Below are 19,546 nucleotides of genomic sequence, written 5' to 3' on the forward strand. Positions count from 1 at the left end.
GAGTTTGGCTGCTAATCAAAGGGTCAGCAGTTGGAATCCACCAGGCGTTCCTTCAAAACCCCATGGGGCAGTTCTACCACCTTATAGAGTCACTATGAGTTGGAATCGACTTGATAGCTGCATGAGATAACTAAGACAAACACCAAAAAGAAACAGATAAAATTAATTTTAATAGCATATTTTATCTAAGAAGATCATTTCTTGCAAAATTCTATCATTCCATCTCCGGCGTTGTTTCTGTCACCAAGGCCATATTTTCCAACTACCCATCCTTCTTCTTTGTTTCCAACTTTCACATTCCAATCACCAGTAATTACCAATGGATCCTGATTTTATGTTCAATCAATTTCAGACTGCAGCAGCTGATAAAAATCTTTAATTTCTTCATCTTTGGCCTTATGGTTGGTGCGTAAATTTGAATAATAGTTGTATTAACTGGTCTCCCTTGTAAGTGTATCACTTACAGCGTTATACTTCAGGATGGATCTTGAAATGTTCTTTTTGACGATGGATGCAACACCATTCCTCTTTGAGTTGTCATTCCCAGCATGGTAGACTATATGAAATGGCCAATACCAGTCAATTTCTGTTCACTAATGCCTAGGATATTAATGTTTATGTGTTCCATTTCATTTTTGACTATTTCCAATTTTCCTAGATTCATACTTCATACATTCCAGGTTCTGATTACTAATGGATGTTTGCAGCTGTTGCTTCTCATTTGGAGTCATTCCACCTGAATTTAGAGACCATCTCAAGAATAGATTTGATGCACTGAACACTAGTGACCGAAGACTGGATGAGCTGTGGAATGACATCAAGGACATCATACATGAAGAAAGCAAGAGGTCGTTGAAAAGACAGGAAAGAAAGAGAAGACCAAGATGGATGTTAGAGGAGACTCTGAAACTTGTTCATGAACGTCAAGCAGCTAAAGCAAGAGGAAGAAATGATGAAGTAAAAGAACTGAACAGAAGAATTCAAAGGGCAGCTTGAGAAGACAAAGTATTATAATGAGACATGCAAAGAGCTGGAGATAAAAAACCAAAAGGGAAGAACATGCTCAGCGTTTCTCAAGCTGAAAGAACTGAAGAAAAAATTCAAGCTTCGAGTTGCAATAGTGAAGGATTCCATGGGGAAAATATTGAACAATGCAGGAAGCATAAAAAGAAGATGGAAGGAATACACAGAGTCATTATACCAAAAAGAATTAGCCGATGTTCAACCATTTCAAGAGGTGGCATATGATCAGGAACCGATGGTACTGAAGGAAGAAGTCCAAGCTGCTCTGAAGGCACTGGTGAAAAACAAGGCTCCAGGAATTGATGGAATATCAGTTGAGATGTTTCAACAAACAGATGCAGCGATGCAGGTGCTCCCTTGTCTATGCCAAGAAATATGGAAGACAGCTTCCTGGCCAACTGACTGGAAGAGATCCATATTTATGCCTATTCCCAAGAAAGGTGATCCAACCGAACGTGGAAATTATAGAACAATATCATTAATATCACACGCAAGCAAAATTTTACTGAAGATCATCCAAAAGCGGCTGCAGCAGTACATCAACAGAGAACTGCCAGAAATTCAGGCCAGTTTCAGAAGAGGATGTGGAACCAGGGATATCATTGCTGATGTCAGATGGATCCTGGCTGAAAGCAGAGAATACCAGAAGGATATTTACCTGTGTTTTATTGACTACGCAAAGGCATTCGATTGTGTGGATCATAACAAATTATGGATAATATTGCGAAGAATGGGAATTCCAGAACACTTAATTGTGCTCATGAGGAACCTTTACATAAATCAAGAGGCAGTTGTTGGGACAGAACAAGGGGATATTGATCGGTTTAAAGTCAAGAAAGGTGTGTGTCAGGGTTGTATTCTTTCACCATACCTACTCAATCTGTATGCTGAGCAAATAATCCGAGAAGCTGGACTATATGAAGAAGAACAGGGCAGCAAGATTGGAGGAAGATTCATGAACAACCTGCGTTATGCAGATGACACAACCTTGCTTGTTGAAAATGAAAAGGACTTGAAGCACTTACTAATGAAGATCGAAGACCACAGCCTTCAGTATGGATTACATCTGAACATAAAACAAAAATCCTCACAACTGGAACAATGAGCAACATCATGATAAATGGAGAAAAGATTGAAGTTGTCAAGGATTTCATTTTACTTGGATCCACAATCAACAGCCATGGAAGTATCAGTCAAGAAATCAAAAGATTCATTGCATTGGGTAAATCTGCTGCAAAGGACCTCTTTGAAGTGTCGAAGAGCAAAGATGTCACCTTGAAGACTAAGGTGCACCTGACCCAAGCCATGGTATTTTCTATCACATCATATGCGTGTGAAAGCTGGACAATGAATAAGGAAGACCGAAGAAGAATTGATGCCTTTGAACTGTGGTGTTGGCAAAGAATATTGACTATATCATGGACTGCCACAAGAATGAACAATCTCTTGGAAGAAGTACAACCAGAATGTTCCTTAGAAGCAAGGATGGCGAGACTGTCTTACATACTTTGGACATGTTGTCAGGAGGGATCAGTCCCTGCAAAAGGACATCATGCTTGGCAGAGTACAGGGTCAGCGGAAAAGAGGAAGACCCTCAACCAGGTGGACTGACACAGTGGCTGCAACAATGAGCTCAAGCATAACAACGATTGTGAGGATGGCGCAGGACCCGACAGTGTTTCGTTCTGTTGTGCGTAGGGTCACTATGAGTCGGAACTGACTCAACAGCACCTAACAACAACAACAACATTTTATCTAACCCTGTCAATCCAAGATACTATCACATCCTCATATAACCTAATATAAAATGACCCTCGAGGTACTTTGCATTCTTCATTTTCATCCACAGCATTTGAAAGATGGTGTGCATTTTACACCAGCAGCCCATTTCGTGTGGACTTGTCACATTTCAAAGGCTCAAGATGGTGTAGCTCTAGGATACAGAGAACTCTTACACATCACTAATAGAAAGACAAATCAGTTAAAAAATGGGCAAGAGGCTTGCACAGTGAAAGACTGAAAATACTAACACACAACGACCAGGTTGCCTATAAAAATAGGACAGTGCCCCCCACCTGCAGCAGCCAGCCCAGAGGCCCCCAGACAGCCAGGACCTGCAGCAGCCCCCTAGACAGCCAGGACCTGGTTTCCCTCATTTCTGCCCCCACTTCCAACTCAGGCCAACCAGAGAAAGCCAACCGTGTGCCCCAAATCAATCACTTAAGATACCCCACTTCTTTAGCCTACCTTCCCAGCTGACAGCCTCCAATCAGGCATACCCTAAGCTTCTCTTTTCCACTTTAAGCATTCCGTGCCCTGCCTGCTGTCCAAAGAAACTTGGCCAGTGACTTCACCTGTCTGAGCCTCAGTTTTCTCATCTGTGAAGTGGGATGACCATCGTGGACCCCTCCACAGCTGATTGGTGGCCCAAACGGGTTTGCTGGTGGTTGTGATTTGTCTGTACCTCTCCCTGGGAGGGGTTGCCTGATGCCTCCCAACTCCTGGGGCATCCTGCAATTGTGAGGACTCCCTGCCCTCGGGCATTGTGCTGGGAGGGCTTAGGGCTCCCCTTGCCCTAGGGCAGGCCTGGCCTGGACCCTGGACACCCCTCCCTGGGCCCCCTGTGGTGCAGCCCTGATAGCTGGACGGGGGCAGAGGGCCCTGGGGGCACTGGAGCATGCCCAGCTGAGGAACCAGGTCACACAGGGTGATGAAACTGCTGTTTGGTGCTGGCACTGGGGATCCCTGAGATGGCATATGGACATCTTCTGGGATGGGGGGGTCACTCAGACAATGCGTGGATATGTGTGCCTGTCTGAGATGTGTGTGCACGTGAGTGTGTGCATGTGTGTGCACGTGTGTGCTTGTGTGAGAATGTGCACATGTGTGCATGTGTGAGAATGTGTGTGCATGTGTGTTCACACACATGCGCCTGCAGGTCTGTGCATCTGGGGCTAGGATGTCACCACCTCTGCCATATGACAGGACCTAGTGGGCACTGATTCAGGAGTGCGGGCCACCTCCTTCGCCTCCCTCTAACTGTGCAGCTGAGCAGGCCCCTGGAGAGTTTCATTCAGAGAGAGTGCTGGGCATAGCAGTATGGATGGGCCAACCCCTAGGGGGCTCTGGTGTTCCCTCCACTGCATGCAGCCATAGGCAAAGGCAGAGGCCTGGCCAGTAGCTGTGCAGCCTCGGGAGCCCTTGGGGCTGAACCCCCCACCTATCACAGGTCGCAGCCCTGAACGGTCTTCTGCAGGGCAGGCCACGGTGCCCGCCTTTCGGAAGAAAGGGTGCGTCAGGCTCTAAGCCCGTTTGGAGCCATTGTGGTTTGGGGCCCTCACTGCTTGTTCTTCTGATGTCTGGGTCCCCATGAAACCGTTGGGGAGACCTGAGTCATTTCGGGGAACCCTGGTTGCACAGTGGTTAAAGCATGCGGCTGCAAACCAAAAGGTCAGTGATTCAAATCCACCAGCCACTCCCCGGGAGAAAGATGCGGCGGTCTGCTTCTGTAAAGATTTGCAGTGTTGGAAACCCTATGGGGCAGCTCTACTGTGTCCTACAGGGTTGCTAGGAGGCAGAACGACTTGACGGCAGTGGGCTTGGTTTTGGGTTTTGAGCCGGGTTGTTTCTACTCCATAATGCAAAGGGGCATCGTTGCTGCCGTTCTCACAAGACCCAGGGGAGGTGGGCTGTGGGGGACCTGGCTCTGGTTTGGCTCCAGGACCTCCAGTGACTCAGATCCCTCCCCAATGACCGGGCAGATGGCACCCGATGTCGGTGCTGAGTTTAAGGGGAATGAAGTCTTGAGCCCCTCACCCAGCTCTTTCCTTCAGTGTCTGAAATTTGTCCTTGACACTAACTCCAGGTACATTCTGTCCAGAAGGGGATGGTGTCTGGGCTTGGCAGGCCCTGAAACACGGCCAGCTCCAGGTGGGGACGTGGCCCTGGGAGCGTGGCCGAGCCCTCTGGTGAAGCCTTCCCTGACACCCCCTCCAGCTGCATGCCCTCGCCTCTGGCCCCAGCGGGTGGCTCTCCTAGCCCACTATGGACACCACCAACCCCTCTAGCCAGCACACAGCCCGCTTCTCGAATGCATGGGAGAAAAACCAGGCAGGTTGAGGCCGATATTTAAAAGGGGACTTTATTATTTACTCCTCAGAGCAGTGCGCCTTGCCTTGCCCGGCCGGCACACGACACCTCCGCGAAGCCGCTCCTCAGCGCGGACCGAGACAGCGTGGCACTGGAAACACACTGAAAACATTGACTCTTCCCTTTTTTTTTTTTTTTTTTTTGGTACAAAATGATACAAACAACAATACAAAATAGTTGTGCTGTTGACGATTACAAAAAAAGTCGGGATGTCTGCCTAACCGCACGCGAGTGAGCGGTGCTCAGAGTTGCAGCGTGGACAATTACACTCCGGTTTCTTTCCCCCGAAACAACCACAGTCATGCGGGCTGCTACACAGTCTGTCCGTTCTCCAAAAGAAACATGCAAACAGAAAAGCCGGAAATGAGAAAAGGAGAGAAAGGAAGAGTGAGACACGTTCCGATTATACACAAGGCGGCTCCCGCTGGGCGTCCACCGCGCGGTCCCCGGTCTATGTACACCTTGGCGCCTCGCAGGGCGCTGTGCGCTGGAGAGGGGTTCTGTTCTGTGGTGTTATTCCTTTGAACTTTGCCAGAAATTGAGACACCCCCCTTCCACTTTTTACCTCGGGGAAAACGGAGTTGTTGACTAGAGGGACTGCGTGTGTTGGCCCATGCGCACAGTAGGGAAACTGAGGCATGTCTGTGGACCTGCCCCTCAGCCCCAGCCCTGCCCCTCTGGTGGCAGGAGGCCCAGCACTTTGGATGTGCTGAAGGACGCGAGGAAGGGAAGGACTGTGGGGCCAGGCTTCGGGTGGCTAGGGCCCATAGGCTCCCCACGCCAACCCACAGTGTGGGCTTCTCAGGTCTGAAGAACGAACACCCCTGAAGAGACGTGGTGGCGCCGACTGGGCTGCCAGCGCCAGGGTCCCCTCCTCTGGCCGGGCCCACCGGCCACAGATACGTTGAGTGGACAGGCTACAGAAGAGAGACGTTTGACACTGATTGTACAGTTGGCTAACTCTAAGTCATTGGCCTCCAATGAGCCGCAAGGAGGCCTGGGAGGGGGTGGGGGCTTTTCTTCCTCTGGCCCCCAGGTGCTGGCCCATGTGGGGAGGGGACAGGGTTGCCAGCCAGCTCTCTGGAAGGCAGGTACGGACATGACCAGGCCCCCTGGCTCCCTCCAACTGCTGCCACAGCTTCAGCCCGCGGGATCTCCGGCAAAATGGCACAGGCCCAGCCGTGATGGGGCAGAGGAAATGGTGAACTCTTACCCTGCAGGGCAGAGCGGTGTGCAAGGGCAGCAGGGGCTCCTGGCCCCCCAGGAGCTGGGGGCGCTGGTGTCTGATGCTGAGTCCTGAGTGGGCTGGGCACTTCTGCCCAAAGGCATGTCGGGGTTCCAGAGAAGAATCCCCACCCACCCAGCCCCAGGTCACAGTCTTTCAGAGTCCTCAGTTCAAAATTCCACTGAAGGATGACTTCTCAAAAACAAACGAAACAGAGCATTTCAGTTTATACCCACCAGCCCTAGCCCTCAGCCACAGAGACTCGCAGCAGCCCCTCAGATGGTTCCTGGCCCCTAGGACAGTTCTCAGTGGCCCTTGGACCCGAGTGATTTGCATAGCATGGCTGAGACAGGCCTGCCTGCCCCCTCCCCTTGGGGAAGGCCGGTCTCCCGGAGGAGCTAGCCATCTGCGTTGCAGGGAGTATGGGCCCTGAGGAGGCCCTCAGGTCCAGTGCCTGGCGATGGCCACCCTGTCCTTTCTGTCCACCTCTCCATTCCTTGGGCACATCACTGGGTGCTGCAATGGGCCACATGTCTGAGCACATGATGCCAGCTCGACTGGGGGGATACATGTTGTTTGGGGAAGAACCCTGTGTGTCCTTTCGCCAAGGCTGTTGGCCAAGGGGATGGACATAATGGGGGAGGCCCGAGGCTGAGGAGGCCATAGATCCCAGCCCCGGTGGAAAACAGGGGAGCTGGCACCCCGCCTCTTGACACCAGGGAGCAGGTGTGGCCGAGGCCCACGTGGTGATTCTCCCTCCCAAGGGACCTGAAGTCAGCTCCTGCCCAGGTGGCTGGCACCCTTCCTGGGAGCCCTCACTGCCACTGGCCTGGGCCGCTGCCGAGCACAGACACAGCACGAGGGTCCTTGAAATGCCCTCACATCCAGCGGTCCCTGGAGAGACACCCCTTTCCCCGCCCATAGGCACAGATGGGGTGCTTTCTCACTCGGTGATAGGCGCAGCCTCGGAGCCTCCCAGGGGTCCTCACAGCATCTTCCACTGTCCCACGGAACCCACCCACCGAGGGAGCAGTGACACTATGGGGGTGACAACGCAAAGCCACCAGGCAGCAGTCAGACATCACACACGCTCGGGGCCTGCTGTCCAGACATGCAGTGGGGCAGACAGCAAGAATGCTGATGGGCCTCCGCCATAAAAGCAGTAACTCAGGTCCTAGTGGCTGGGGCTGGAGGAAAGACCAAGAGGTGGTCACTGACCCTATGTTAGAGTGGTTACAGGCCTCCGCTGTCCTAGGATGTGGTCCAGCCCCACAGGGACAGAGGTGTCTGGGTGTATTCAAGGCAGGGGAGGGTCCCGTGTGAGTCTGACCTGATGGGTTTCTGGCCAGGTGGGCTCTGATGCTGGGGAAAATGCTCTCTCCTGAGCCAGGAGGCTGGGGTCTGGGCGGCATTTGCAGTAATAGTGGCAAAGGAGGCCTTAGGTGGTGTGAGGGGACCTCAGAGATGGGGGAAGTGCAGAGATGGGAGTTTGTGGGACTGTCTGTGGGACCCTGCCTGCCTCATATTTGAGCACCCAGAGTTGGGGGGCAGCCACACCCCCACACTGGCTCCTGGGGTCACTGAGAGCCTGCCTGGCCCTGGGGAGCCCTTTGCTGCTGGAGCTGAAAGCTAAGCTTCCAGCCCCCTGCTGGCCTTGGACCCTTGGAGTGTGGTCTTGGGAGATGCTGGCTGAACGCAGTGAAGGGTGAGGACTTGGGAAGGACTCTGTTCGGGTTGGAGCCCCAAACTAATTTTTCTTGGTGAATTTTGTTAAACTAGTCAGCCACTGTTTTCTTACTAAAAGACCAAAAAATAAAAAAATAAAAACAAAACCCAACAAAACCATTCTCCCCATGCCTTAATTTATGCCTTCTGAGCTGGGGCTGGCTGGGCAGGGGTGACACTCAGGGCCCAGGTGCCACTCAGTGCTGGGCGATGCTCAAGGCTGGGTGATGCTCAGGGCTGGGTGATGCTTAGGGCTGGGTAATGCTCAGGGCTGGGTGATACTCAAGGCCGGGGTGCCACTCGGGGCTGGGTGATACTCAAGGCTGGGGTGCCACTCGGGGCTGGGGCACCACTCAAGGTTGGGGTGATGCTTGGGGCTGGGATGCCACTCAGGGCTGGGGTAACACTTGGGGCTGGGGTGCTGCTCATGGTTGGGGTGCTGCTCAGGGCTGGGGTGACGCTCGGGGGTGGGGTGATGCTCAGGCCTGGGGTGACGCTCAGGGCCAGGTGCCATTTGGGGCTCGGGTGACACTCAGGGCCAGGGTGCCACATGGCTCAGAGTTGGGGTGATACTCAGGGTTGGGGTGCCGCTTGGGGCAGGGATGCCGATTGGGCTGGGGCGCGGGGTGGTGGGAGCTTGGTCTGCCTGCTTGTTTTAGTCACTCCTGAGTTTGAGGGGATCGGATACATGTACCAAAAGGCACTTTCATTTTTTTAAAAACAGTGCTTCTGTTCTAAGAAATTCAAGTTAAGACAGAGTGCCTCTCGCTCTCCTTCCGTCGGCTACCTTGAGGGGCCCCGGCGCCGGCGGGCGGGCAGGCGCGAAGTGTTCATGCTAGACAGCTCAGTGTGGGGCGGGCAGGGACCTCCTAACACACCACTAACGCACAGTCCGCGGTGGGCACCAGCTGCCCTCGGGCCAGTCCCGTCGCCGGCGTCCCGCGCGGCTCCTCAGTTTGTCTGAGGGCGTGAGGTCATTAGTCCTCATCGCCGCCCGCGTACATGTCCGCCAGCTTCTTGAACCTGGGCCCCCAGTCGTTCAGGTAGTCGTAGTCCTGGTCTCCAGAGCTGGACGAGTTCAGGGAGCTGACGGAGCCTGCGGTGGAGCCGCTGCCCTCATAGTCGAAGACCAGGAGGGAGTCGTAGGGGGGTGCTGTGGGGTCGTTGTCGGCGGCACGGAGGCCCTGGGTTCATACAGACGTGGGGTTAGAGTGGAGGGTCTGATGGAACAGAAAGGGGAGCCCAGAAGAGGAGCTGGGGTGGTAGGGTGGGAAAAGGATGATGTAGGACCTGTATATAAAACCAAAAAACCAAACCCAGTGCCATCGAGTCGATTCCGACTCATAGTGACCCTATAGGACAGAGTAGAACTGCCCCATAGAGTTTCCAAGGAGTGCCTGGCAGATTCGAACTGCTGACCCTTTGGTTAGCAGTCGTAGCACTTAACCACTATACCACCAGGGTTTCCTAATATAGGAGGTATATAGTAGGTGCTCAGTAAGTGCCCCCTCTGTTTAACTTAGGGGCATTTCAGAGAATCAGAAGGGGAGGGAGTTGAGGAAAATGGAGTGGCTGGAGAGTGCAGGAGGTAGCAAATGCAAATGCCAGCAATGCCCATAATGAGGCAAGTGGGCTGGGTGGGGCCTGTGGCTAGGCTTCAGTATTTCCTGAGGGGAAGATGGTTCTCCATCTAGCTGACTGTTACCACGTGGGAGTATGAACCTAGGGTGGGCAGGAGTTGGAAATCTGGGGTTAAACATTCACAAGAACAGATTTTGGCAAAGTAGGAGGTGCCTTGGAGGCCCTGCCCCCACATCCTCGCCCCTGTAGTACCCACTGGTGAGACCTCCACCGCCAGCGCTTACATTCTCTCCTGTGAGGGACCGTGGCCTCCAGCACTCTGCTTCCCGTGTGGCCGGCTGAGAGTGCCACTGGGAGCAGCCCTCTACCAGGGACCCCAGGAGTGGATCACCACCCTAGCCTCTCTTCTCCCTGGGCGGCACGGCTCCGAGGGGCATGCCATACGCTGGCTCTCGGCAGTCCCCAGCAGAACTGAGATCGGGTGCCTGCAGTGGTCTCTGGCATGATGCTGTGCCTCCTTGGCTCCTTCCCCTTCCTGCTTCCTTTCCCCTCTCCTAACTGATACTTCCTGGGGCCCCAGGCTCTGGAATCTTTGTCCTTGTGTCCGCATTTGGTGAAACCCAGGCTAAGATCAGAAACTAATTCAAACAAAATAAACACCAGTGGGCAAAAGAAATGTACCCACAGCTCCCTGCCTGCCGATTTGTGTCTTTCGGTTTAAGGAAGTCAAAATGGGTGAATTGTAACGGACAGCTGTGGATTGGAGGGCTTCGAGCTGAGGGATGGAAATTAGGGGGCCCACCAGGTGCAGTCTGGAGTCCTCCATCTGTAGAGGTGGGTCAGGCTTTGTTGCTGCCCACACTGCTCCTCCATTTTTAGGGACCTTGGGGTATCACCAGTAAGGTCAGCCCTACTTTCTGGAGCCCCTGCTGCTTTAGCTAGCTTCGCAGGACTGAGTCTCCAAATTACCCGCCAAGACAGGAGCCAGCCCACCCCTCTCAAGTCTGCAGTCTCCAAAAGGCTCTTAAGTCTTTCCTGTGCACCCCAGAAGGAGGGGATTCAGCTAATTAATACTATGTGCCATTTAAATATAAATCCCTTCTGCTGAAAACAATTTCTCAAAGACCCTGGGAATAAACAAAGACAAGATGGCCTCTCACTAGGATTCAAGAGCCCTCGTCTTTTTAGAGAGAGGAAGAGCCAGAGCTTCAGTCTGTGCAATCTTTTTTTGGCGGGCGGGACAAGGTCTGAGGTGGAATTGCCCAGACCTGTCGGCTCTGAGGCCAGCCACCATCTTCTTTGACTGGGTTCTGCTGCCATTGGAGTCTCCTACTTCATTAACAGCTGCCTTTATTAATTTCCTCCTTCTTGGGGATATTTGTCTTTGGATTTATCTTGCTGTCTCTTTTTTTCTAACTCTTTGAGTTTAAAGTTTAGTCCCTTTGTGTTCATTCTTTCCAGTTCTCTATGAATGTATTTCAGACTGCGAATTTTCCTCAGAGAATTGCTTTGGCTCAACCTCCTCCTCCTGGGAGGGGTGCTGCTGTCATTATTCAGTACTAAATGACTTGTAGTTTCCATTTTTAATTTCCTCTAAGAGTTATTTATTTAGAAGCAGGCTTTTAAATATATAGATCAGGGGACCTACTTTTTGTGATTTTAAAAATTTTATTACAGTGTAGACAGTAAATGTGGTCTAAGCATCAGCTTTTGGGCATTTGTAGAAATTTCATTTGCCACCAGGACATGATCTATTTTGGGGAATGTTCTTAGAAATCTCTTTATATTTGTACTAAATCCCTCCCATGCTTATATTCTATTTAAATGAATTCTTTCAAAGTTAGATTCCAATATAGGCTGAGATATGTGTTGCCCAAGCCCCTTTAAAAAATACAGCTGGTATCGGAGGCCAGGTGGTCAAAACCACAGGGACCAACGCCAGCTCATGAAAGACCAGGAACATGACACTTTGCTGAGAGCCCACACGTGAGACACGCTTGTAGCTGCTCAGATATTAACTACCAGGGAAACAACTTGTTGGGAAAAGTCTCTCATTGCCTGGTACAAATTGTTCTTTTATTTGCTTTACAACAAAGGAAGAAGGAAGCAAAGGTATTTCTCTGGATAAGTTGGTCCCTGGGTGGCATAGTGGTTTTCAGCCAGCTGCTAACCTAAGGGATGGTGGTTTGAACCCGTCTAGCAGTACCGTAGCAGTACAGTGGAAAAAAGTCCTGGTGATCAGCTTCAGTAAAGATTACAGCCAAGAAAACCCTATGGAGCAGCTCTACCCTGGAACTCATGGGGTCAGTATGAGGTGGAATTGACTCAATGGCAAGGGGTTTGCTTTTTTTTTTTCTGGCTAAGTTGCAAGTAGACGTTTTAAGCTTCTGTCACAAAGGGGGAAAATTAAAGGCTGGGCAGGGTGTTTGTTGGGACATGGATGCTGAGCTGCCTCCAAGCCCCCATGTTGGGACTGGTACCAGGCCACGAGTTCAGACACTGCTCAGGAAGGACGCCACCTGTGCGCAGGGGCCGCGGGAGAAAGACCAAGGCTGGCCTGGGCTGTACCTGAGGCCGGGGCTCGCTCCCGGTGTGTCTGGGCCTCAGTTTCTCTGTTGGGGCACCAGGGACGGGAGTAGAGGCAGGGAATGTCTCCCAGTGGCCATCGACCAAAAGTCCAGCATCACAGCCATGATCCTGTGTCCACCACGGCTCCACTTCTGCAGCTCTGCTCCGAAAAGGTGTTACCACCACCTCACTAGCTTCCTGCTGCTACCGAAGCCCACGCAGCCACGGAGCCTTAGTGAACATCTGCTGTGAGAAGGCCCTGTGCCCACCACGTGGGGGTCACGGCCCTCTGCCAGACAAGGCCGGATGGGAGATTGTCTGCCCCCACCTCACGCCTGGCCTGAATGGCTGCTCGCTCCCAGGGCAGCCAGGCCCCGTGCACTGGGGACGGCTTTTGTCCGAGTTCACAGAATTTGTTTTTAATGGGGAGGAGAGTTCTGTTCACCCCTGATCTTCTGGGGCCAAGGAGTCCCTTCGAGTGGCATTTCCCCCTGTGGGCCTGGGGCAGCGGACAAAGATGCCTGGGGAGGTGGACTGTGCTGGCCGTGGAAAGAGGCCTGCAGCCTCACGAGTCATGGAATTTCAGACACAGGTGAGGTCAGAGAAGGGCTTTCAGGATCCCTCATACATCCACAAAGGATCCCCCAGTGCTAGTCCTGCCTGGGTGGGGTGGGATGTGTGGTCCTCAGGCAGGTACTGGGGCCCACGATGGCTCAGTGGTCCACCTGGCTGGGCGTTGGTGCCATGTGGTTGGTGTTCCCCACCCAGGCCTGCCTCAACCCTGCTTGGGCCCCTCCCAGGCACGCACCTCGTTGATGAAGTCACCGATGTCCCCAGGATGAGGCACCATGGGCCTGGCTGGGTACTGGGGCTCTGCGCCCACCGGCCTCTCGTCCACCCGCCGAACCCCGGGGGCCTTGCTGAGCATGTGCTCCATAGCTTCTGGCTGCTGGAGCTGGCTGAGGTCGTAGTCCTGGGGGACAGGGCCAATCAGAGGGGCAGCATGGGTAGTGGGGCAGGCAGGGGGTAAGGGGTCCTTCCCCATAGCCAATAGCAGAGCCCAGTTTCAAACTGGGCAGTGTCTCCTAGTCCACACCCTTGGTGTCCTAGTACCCTGACAGCCCCGCAGCCTTGGGTGCCCCCCCACCACCACAGGGCTGTGTTGTCCTTCCCTTGCCCCTGGCCAGGGCAGGGCCATGCTGTCCTCTTCCCTCCCACCCCTCCCCGCCTCCACCTAGGAGAACCAGGCTGATGGGAAGTCGGAGGGTAGGGTGATGGTGGGTGGAAGGGGCAGGTGCAGACCCAGGGCCAGGCTGGCATCTGAGGATGTGGCCGTGGGCAGGGGAGCCAAGGGCTGGGAAGACACAGGTGTCCCGTGCCCACCTTCCCTGAGTACCTAACGAGGTCATGTGGTGCATTCACACCAGGAAGGAGGACAAAACGGTATTGTTAAATCCTGAGAGCAAGCCCTGTGCGAGTGCCGGTGTGCAGGGCAGGTACAGGCGTGTGGGGTGAGTGCCCGCATGTGGGGCGGGTCCTGGCCGCGTGCCCACTCACCTGGTCCTCCTCGCCTCCCCCCTCCTCGTCGTACTTGAGGATGTTGTCTCGCACGTCATCCTCGGGGTCAATGAGCAGCTGCTTTGTGTGGCGCTCCTTCTCCCGCCTCTTCATCCACACGACGAAGAGCAGGACCATGGCTGCGGGCAGGGGCGTGTCGTGAGCAGCTGTGCTTGTGTGCGCATGTGTGTGTACACACAAGTATACCTGCATGCACATGTGTGTCACATGTGTGATCATGTACATGCAGGTGTGTACGTGCAGTGTGTATGTGTATGTGTGCATGTCTGTGGTGCGTGCAAATGTGTGTGTGCGTGTATGGCTCATGTGCCTTGTACACCATGCACAAATGTATACATACAGAGGTTTGCGCACAATGCATGTAATGTACACAAGTATGCTGTTTGTGCGGGGGCACATGTGTATGCTTCATATGTCTGTGTGTGCTCCTGAGTGCAGGTGTGCTCACACGTGTGTGCAATGTGGACTCATGTATGTGTGCACACATTTGTGGTGCATGTCTGCATATTTGAGTGTATGTGCACACACACACGTCCAACAGTTTCCAAGGTAGAGCTGGACAGGCCCAACTGTTCTCTCTCCCACCCCTGCCTAACACTGGGGTGCTGTTTGAGATATCTATTATCCACCCATCCAATCCATCAATCCAATCTAATCCTCTACCTATTTTCCCTCCTCCCAGATCCTGCTCGAGGAAGCAGGATGGGACACAGAGCGGAGCAGGTGGCCCATCCACAAGGCTTTGTGGCAGTCACTTTTCAAGAAGCAGGAGGTGAGGGGTTAGGTGGGGAGGGGGTGTCTGTAGGCACAACGTGTCTGGACAGGGACCCCGGAAGAAGGAAGAGGTGTGGAACAGATAACCCTCGGAGCCTCGGGTTTGGGATGGGGGAGTGGCCCCCGCCTGGGCTCTGGTTGCAACAGGCGACTGTCCAGAAGGGAGGGTACCTCTGGGATTGTTTTTCCAGCACCTCTGCCCACCCCCAGCCCCACTCCTGTCTGGAGAACCAAGCAACAGGTGGGGCATGTGACCTGGGCAGAGCTAATGAGCACACCCGCTCCTGGCCAGTAGTGGGCTCCAGAAGTGCATGTGGTTGAGGCTGGAATACCCAGAGGCTCAGGGACTGGGTGGGGCCAGGGTCTCTGTCCACCAGTGGGGGTGCCCGCAGGGATCTAGGGGAGCCAGCCTCAGACACGGGACCTCTGGAAGGCTGAGTGGAGAGGCGGGAAGGAGACGGCCCTTGGAGACACCCTAAGTGGCTGGATCGAGCTGGCATTGCACCAAGATTGACAGTTAACGAGAGACACTTTATCGTGAAGTCAAGTTAAATGGTTTTCTGAGGGGTTCCTCACTGAGAAATGTCTGCTGTGGAGCCCACCCTCCTGCCACCCCTGGACAGCCAGTGTGCCCATGGCCTCAACCCCCTGCCACCCCTGGAGGGCCACTGTGCCCATGACCCCAGCCCCTGGTCCATGACCCTGGTCCCCTGCCACCTGGGAGAGCCACCGTGCTAGTGACCCTGGCCCAAAACCCTGGCCTCCCACCACCCCAGGAGGGCTGCTGTGCCCATGACGCCAGCCCCTGGCACATGACCCTGGTCCCCTGCCACCCTGGGAGGGCCGCCGTGCCTGTGACCCCAGCCCTTGGCCTACAACCCTGGCCTCCCACCACCCGAGGAGGGCCGTTGTGCCCATGACCTCAGCTCCCCGCCACCCCGGGAGGGCTGCTGTGTCCATGACCCCAGCCCCCCCCGCCACCCCAGGAGGGCCGCCACGCTGCGTGCACTCACTGAGCAGAATGACGATGCAGATGAGGATGGCCACGATGGCCCCGGTGCCCAGGCCGGCCGCTGCCACTGCACCCACAGTGGTGCAGTCGCCGTTCTCGTCACATGAACACACCTTGACTTTGATGACAGACGTGTTGGACAGTGGGGGGTTCCCAGAGTCCGTGACGACTATGGGCACGTCATACATGCCTGCCTCCAGGTACAGGATGCGAAGGCTAAGCTGGGCGTAGTCACCTGGCCAGAGCAAGAGACGGTGCTCCGTGAGCGGCCTCCGTCCTGAGCACACGTCAGAGGACAAGACCACACGTCCGGTGGTGTGGAGGTCCCAGGCGGGCTTGGTTAACAGCCACACACCAGGTGCATAGCACACATGCCACACATGCCACACGTACATGCCACACAGCACACAGAGCACACAGCACACATAACACACAGCACATACACTGCACGCCACATGTAACACACCACACAGCACACATGGCACATAAACCACACACCACACACACCACACGTAACACACGTCACACATACCACACAGCACACATACCACACACACTACACATCACGCACAGCACATACACCACACGCCACATGTAACACAGCACACAGCACACATACCACACAGCACACATACCACACACACTACACATCACACACAGCACACACACCACACGCCACATGTAACACACCACACACAGTACACAGCACACATGGCACAGACACCACACACCACACATAACACACAGCACACATAACACACAGCACACACACCACATGCCACATGTAACACAGCACACACAGCACATATACCACACACAGGTAACACACCACACACAGCACACAGCACACACAGCACACATAACATACAGCACACATAACACACAGCACACATACACAATACACACATAGCACACAACACACACAGGACACCACACACAGCACACAACATACAACAAATAGGGCCCATACATACCACACACACCACATGCACAGACATACAACACACACACACACACACCACCACCACCACCATAAACAAAACTGAACGGTACTGGCAATGCAAGGAAAGGAAGCGATTGCACCAGGTGGGACGAAGGCTCACTTTCTCCGGGGGAAGGTTTTAGCAAATCCATTAGACAAGACAGCCCACAGAGAAAAATAGGCAAGGGCCTTGAACAGATCACAGGAGAAATAAAAAGGCCAGTGAATGTGGGGAAAGTGTCCTCCAACACTCAAGATGCAGGAGGAAACAGTAATCTTGCCCATAAAGTCGGCAAAATGCTTCTGAAAACAGTGGTACTAGGCATTGGTGAGGTGAGGGCATTTCCACGATGCCACTAAAACCTCAGAGCTTTGCGACCCTTCAGATGACAAATCGAGGCTGGGAAAATATCTAAGGAGACAGACCAGGCAGGCCCAGGCCCCATCGCTGGCCCAGGAAGCTGTCAGAAGCACGAAGTTGTGCCGCAAGGGTGCTGGGACTGTGCTGCGTAAAAGGTGGGAATCAGGGGCTCCAGGCACGGCCTCCTCCTGAGCAGAGTGAACACTGCGGAGCAGTGGAGGCACGGTGTGTGTCCCCATCCCTGTGGGGGCCCTGCAGGAGGGCCAGGGCCTCCCGGGCCATCCCCACCTCCACTGTGGCCCCTGGGGCTGTGCCAGCCCCGCCTGGTTCTCCCAGGGGCTTGGCGGAGGGATGCTCAGCCAAGGGGTTCACCGTTCAGGCGGGTGATGGTCCAGTTCCTCCTCACGGTGGCCGGCATGAACGGCAGCTCAAAGACGTAGGGGCCAATATTGGGGTCAACGTCCGCGTCGGCCGCCGTGATGTTGATGGTGTTGAGGCCCGGCCGCTCGCAGATCTGTGCCTCCTTGGGCAGCAGCTCAGGGGCGTTGTCGTTGATGTCAATGAGGTAGATCTGGAGGGTCCCGGTGCCGCTGGCTGGGGGGATCCCTGTGGACAGACATGCACACACGGTCACTGTTGGCGCGCCGTGGCCACGCCCCATACAGGACAGACACACAGACAACCACACTCAACACACACAGGGACACACGGATGGTCTCACCGTCACACATGAAGGATAGACACACAGACACACGGCTGGATGCAGGACAGACACACAGACACATTCAGCACAGGCAGACATGCAGCCATAGCCATAGTCCTGGACCCCACCTGTACCAACACCTGCCATCCCAGCCCCTCAACCGCACACAGCACAAAGGCACCCCCAAGGCGCAGTTCCACTCCAGCTGCACACACACACACACACACACACACAACCACACGACAGGCACGCCCTGGACTGATACACACTCCCAAGCTCAGAGCTGTGCCCAAGATCACAGCCGCACACTCAGGGGCCCGCCTCGCTGGGGGCCCTGGGCGGCTTCAAGGATGCTGGGCAGCGGGGTGCCATCCCTGCCATCTTTCCAAGCCCAAGGGCTTCTCAGGGTCAGCCTTTCCCTGCCCCTCCCCATGCATTTTCCTGCCCCCCCCCCTCCCCAGCAAGGCCCCCAGGGTCTAGAAGAACAGCCCCATTTTTTGGCCGAGGCAGGCAGAAGGTGTAAAAAAATACACCCAACAGATGTCTCTGAATCTTCCAGGAAGCACCTCCAAACTCATTTACGTGACGTGCGTGGCTCCTGCCTCTGGAAAAGGCTCAAAGAAGATGGAGGATCAGCACTCAGGCGGGAGAGGCGCAAGCGGACCCCTTAACCCAGGAGGAGCCAAAAACGGGTGTCCGTGTGTTTTTCTATTGCGCCAGGGCAGTGACGAGCACTTAACGTCACTTTCTCATCTAGTCGCCCCACTTTGCAGAGAAGGAAATGGGCATGGAGGGTCAAGTCAGTAGGTGGTGCTGGGACTGCACTCTGGTTCTGGAACCTTCCCTCCTGCCTGCCCTGCCTCCCCATCTCCCCTCTGCATTGATGGCCCATGGGCTCAGCAGTGCAGTGGGAAGGCTGTGGATGCCCCAGCTCCAGGCGCCTGTCCAGGGACGGGTGGGCTCCCAGAGCCACAAGCTCTCAGCTCCTGGAGACACCAGTTCGAGTTTCTCAGAAAGACCCAAGTGCTCTGGGACCTTCATTTCCCCTGCCCCTCCTCTGCTCAGCCCGTTCCCCCTCCACACCAGGCTCCTTGGGGCCCCTCTACCTGTCCTGGGCCCAGGTTCTGATGTGAGCCCTCCCCCACTACCAGTGCCTCTGGGCCCCAGCCCCTGCTCCCTACTCTGACTGAGGGTGCAGGAGGGCTGTGTCTGGGTCAGAGCCTTGAGGGGTGGACTCCCAGTATGGCGGGGGTATGGGTTGGACTAGCCCTCTGACCTGTGGTCAGCCTGTGAGGTCCTTGGCCAGGACAGGTCTGAATCTGTTTGACAACCAGGGCTCTGACTCAGCTGCCACAGGTAACAGAAGGAGAAGCCGAGAAGTGGTTGGGGTTGCAGGGTCAAGGACACCCCGGGACACCCTCTGGCCTGCCTGCCACCCTCTTGCCCCCGCTGACAAGTGACTCGGTGAGCCACTGAATGGTGTGCATCCAGTAGGGGACGATGGGCTGCGCCAGCCACGTGGATAACTGAGGCTCTGAATGACAGCCGACAGCACCCTGTGCTGCCCTGCTCCCCCACGGCCTCTCACACCCCACAGCTGAGACCTCCCATGGCCTCTCAGGCCCCACAGCTGAGGCTCCCCACGGCCTCGCACACCCATAGCAGAGGCTCCCCACGAGCTGCCTCCTGGAGCAGGACGCACCATTATCAGCGGCCAGGAAGGTGGCCTCATAGATATTGTTTTTGATGTAGACAGACTCGCGGTCTAGGACAGCCGCTGTGGTGATCTGCCCGTTGGTGGTGTTGATATGCAGCCAGTTGGCCGGGTCTGACAGCTTTGAGTACCTGTAGGGAGAGGAGCGGGG

General features: G+C 54.6%; 1 protein-coding gene across 1 annotated transcript in view; it reads right to left on the reverse strand.

The window, feature by feature from the left end:
• Positions 1-9,099: 9,099 nt before the first annotated feature.
• Positions 9,100-19,546, reverse strand: part of LOC126067531 (cadherin-4) — a 709,326-nt gene continuing 698,879 nt past the window's right edge. The window contains exons 11-16 of the mRNA XM_049869539.1: positions 19,384-19,526; positions 17,351-17,584; positions 15,637-15,870; positions 13,829-13,968; positions 13,080-13,244; positions 9,100-9,306 (exon numbers count right to left, since the gene is read on the reverse strand). Coding sequence (XP_049725496.1) covers positions 9,100-9,306; positions 13,080-13,244; positions 13,829-13,968; positions 15,637-15,870; positions 17,351-17,584; positions 19,384-19,526 — 1,123 coding nt within the window. The remainder of the gene's footprint in view (positions 9,307-13,079; positions 13,245-13,828; positions 13,969-15,636; positions 15,871-17,350; positions 17,585-19,383; positions 19,527-19,546) is intronic.

The sequence above is a fragment of the Elephas maximus genome, chromosome 25, assembly GCF_024166365.1.
Source record: "Elephas maximus indicus isolate mEleMax1 chromosome 25, mEleMax1 primary haplotype, whole genome shotgun sequence".
Taxonomy (NCBI): Eukaryota; Metazoa; Chordata; class Mammalia; order Proboscidea; family Elephantidae; genus Elephas; species Elephas maximus.